The 3,577-nt window shown below is 50.7% G+C and overlaps 1 protein-coding gene across 1 annotated transcript in view; it reads right to left on the bottom strand.

Annotated features, from left to right (window-relative positions):
- Nucleotides 1-436: 436 nt before the first annotated feature.
- Nucleotides 437-3,577, bottom strand: part of LOC104275166 (plexin-A2) — a 25,261-nt gene continuing 22,120 nt past the window's right edge. The window contains exons 16-18 of the mRNA XM_009871041.1: nt 2,124-2,336; nt 1,702-1,852; nt 437-867 (exon numbers count right to left, since the gene is read on the bottom strand). Of these exons, the coding sequence (XP_009869343.1) occupies nt 772-867; nt 1,702-1,852; nt 2,124-2,336 (460 nt within the window). The 3' untranslated portion in view covers nt 437-771. The remainder of the gene's footprint in view (nt 868-1,701; nt 1,853-2,123; nt 2,337-3,577) is intronic.

Raw genomic sequence — 3,577 nt, forward strand, 5'->3', positions numbered from 1 at the left:
GATTTAAAAAATATATATATATCGACACTATATAAATACATAGATAAAGCTGGATTTCAAGACAGGTTGGATGATCGGATGGTTTTGCAATTCAGGTCGAGTTCCTTCTAGTGCCTATAAGTTACTCAGCCACTGAACTATTTTCTGGCTAAACTGCTATTTCACTTGTGTAAAAAGGTGTGGTGCAAACTTGTGCTCATATTTTTTGTAAGATCCCAAAAAGAAGCAAATTTCGGTTTTTCAGACTTTCCAATTGGTGTTAACAGTCCATTCGCAGAACGCCTGAGCCGCATCCTCAGGATTCTCTGGAGGACAAGATTCAGAGCTGGGCCTTGTTGCCAGTGTTATCTCTGTTTTTGCTCTATTTCTTTTTTTTTTTTCCTTTTCATTTCTGTGTTGATTTTTTTTTTAAAAAAACCCTTTAAATAAAGTTTTATTTTCTAATATACATCAAACAATTTTCATGCAAAGCAGCAGTCATGGAGACATCCAGACTTTCCAGGTTCCTTCTTTCCATGTATGCTTGGAAGAAATGATCCATCTTGATTTGACTTTGATTGAGATGCTTTGTCTTTTTCTCTTCCTGCCTTTTCCAACAGATCCTATACGATTTTTTGAACACAGTCAGCCCTTGGGCCAGCCTCTGCTCCCTCCAGAAGAGCCTTGGTATTTATATGTGTCCAGCACCTTTCTTGCTTGTTCTCCCTCTTGATTCCCGAGAGTCCGTGCAATCCTCTGCCCTTTGCTGCCCGTGAGCTCCACGACCTTTCTTCAGCTCTCAATAGACATGGCACCAATAAGTTGCTCTACTTTGTATGCCAGACGCTGCCTACGTGCCTGTTCATCCTGCTCCAAAGCCCCAATGAGCTGGTGGGGAAAAAAAAAAAAGGGAGAGAAAAACAAAAAAAAAGAGAAAGAGAAAGAAGTCAGCGTGCGCGAGGGGGTGGAAGAGGTGGGTGGGCAGCAAGATGTGAGCAACTCGACATGTGGATGTGTGAAACTTCAATAACAAACGGCAAAGCAACGCGACGAGCGCTTTGCCATGCCGCAGCCGCGCCCATCGATCCGTCGGACTGCTCGTTACCCACCCAACGCAACCCTTCCCACTCTGGTAGCTCGGACTCCGCATTTCTTGTCCCATCTAGCACGGAAGGCAGGAGATTTTTCAAACCTAATCGGAAAATAGCTGTGGCATCGTATCGCAAACGCATACACGCGATTAAATGACAAAACTCTTCCTTTTAACGGACATAATTGCAAAATGGGTTCTTCTTACGCTGAAACGAAGGGGCGGAACAGATGGTGAGAACTTGGTTTCGAGTGATGCATTCATTAAAGGAGCTCACTCTGCCAGGGAGACTTTGCAAACAGGAGCCTGCGTCACCGCAACATGGGAGCTGCACCACGCTCTCCCCAAAAGACAGGGACGTTTCTGGGGAGCTTCACTGGGTCATGACGATTCCCCACTGCATTTAGGAGTGGGCTGCGCTGGGAACGTGCCAGGGCTGACGAATCCAGTTGCTCCCACAATATTCTAACTCTCAGTCCTCCTGGGAAGGACGCTAAAAATGAACCGCTGTGAGCACAAACAGAGCCGAGCGGGGCAGCAGCGGCGCGAGCTGCGGTCGTGCTGCACCGAGGAGGAGGAGGGAGCTCGGGGTGGCAGCACGGGGCACCTGCGCCCGCCTGGGGGACACCCACCTCTTCGCTGTACTTGCTGACGTAGGAGTAGATCTCGTTGAGTGCACTCAGCATGTTGAACTCGACGGAGTGCAGGCGCGACTGCTCGGCGAGGTAGGCGTTCATGTCCTGGTCGCTGATGGCGGGGAGCTTGGCGATGTCTGCGTAATACCTGCGGGAAGGAAGGGATGGGGGAGGCCGTGAGAAACACAAAGGCTCAAAGCGCCCCTCTTCTCCCTGGGATTCAAACTAAGCTCTGCAGGAAAAAGGGCATCCTTTTGCTTTATGCCTACATCGAGCAAAACAGGATCCTGGTTTGTAACAAGCTGAAAATAAGAGGAGCGACACTCATCAGGGCTGAGCTGCGCCACCAGCTCGCTGCAAGGGGACGGGCAGGACTGGAGCACCCAGGCCAGCCCAGCACCCACGTCGGTGCCGCTCACCTCTCCACCCAGCTCTTGTAGCTGGGGATGTCCTTGGCGTACAGCAGCTTGTTGGAGGGGGAATCCTTGCCCAGGCGATGCTCCGAGGTGGAGCAGGAATCCATGAAGGTCTGAGCCACAACAGAGAGGCAGGCGTCCGTGATGCTGCCTTTGTGGATATCAAACACAAACTGGGGGTTTTTGATCACGTTCACCCAGAAGCGGAGAGGGAGGCTGCAAGGAAATCACAAACAATTTAAACGTTAAGAGACAAAGGCTTGGAAAGGTTGCTTGTTGTGGTTTGTGTCCCCGTGCAGAACATTAACGGTGGGAGGTAGCAACAATCTGAGCAGGAGCTGGGCGAGGTCCATCAAACACCAGTTAGCCCAGTCCTGCCCGGATTGTTTGTGATGGGTCCCACTGTGCCCAAGCTGGACACTGGTTCCCCAGGAGAGGCTTGGGGGTCTGGTGCAGAAAGGTGGAGGTGGCGAGAGGCAGGCAGCAGGGCTGGCTGGCTGTGCCAGGGCAGGGCTGAGCTGCCTTCGGTGCTACCTGGCGAGCAGCTCCATGAGGAGACCATTAAACCCAGTTCGTTAGAGCGGGCTGAGCCCTCGTGCTAATCAGGCGCTGCCCGGCCGCTCGGCAGCCCGTCATCTGCGAGCGGTGCAGCAGGCATCAGAGGCTTTGTCCCCAAATCCCGAGGCCTTTGCAATCAAAGGGGAATTATTATTCCTTTTTTTCTTTGGCTGTATAGCAGGATCAAAAAAACAGCTGCTGCTTTCTATTACCTTTCAAGTCTGGGCTCTCTCTATGTATCCAGCGAGCTGCACTGAAGGCTTCAGCCTTAACTCTTGCTGCGCCGCAGGCGAGCAGCTCAGCCGTGTCCCCAGCACCCCACTTCTCTCTCCCAAGTCTCCATCTTCTCTGACCTGCTCTGGTGGCATAAAAATTCCCACCCAAATTCCCTTTCTGGGAATGTTGCAGCCACCCAAAGTGTTCAGCAGAGCTGTTAGCTCAGAGACTAAATTCTCTCCTGTGCCCCAGGGCAGAAGGACGGACCAGGGCTCGTGTGGTCTGATGGCTCTGGCAGAGCAACCTCTGCTGGTCAGTGCTTTCTTTTTTATTGCTTTAAGTCTTTTATTTCTTTTTTTGTGACTCTACAGTTTATATCCTAAGAACTCCATCTTCTAAGACCTTCAATAAATTATTTTTAGCTTCCCCCAGCCTTAGTGGGAAACCCAGCTTTGTTCAGCCGTGATGATTGGAGGCTTTTTAAACCACGAGGGACTTGGGGCCAGGGGGAAATACAAAGTCTTCAGGGAGCAACCATTTGTTGTGCTTTTCTTTTTGCTTCCTCGCAGAGGTAAATTTCTAACCCATGGAGCTTTTAATCCTAAAATAACAGCAGAGGCAGAGATGTGGGAGCTCCCATTGCTCGAGAAGGCTGAGGCTGGCTGCAGTCGGAGCCGGTCACA

The sequence above is a fragment of the Apaloderma vittatum genome, unplaced genomic scaffold, assembly GCF_000703405.1.
Source record: "Apaloderma vittatum isolate BGI_N311 unplaced genomic scaffold, ASM70340v1 scaffold28896, whole genome shotgun sequence".
In the NCBI taxonomy this organism is placed as follows: Eukaryota; Metazoa; Chordata; class Aves; order Trogoniformes; family Trogonidae; genus Apaloderma; species Apaloderma vittatum.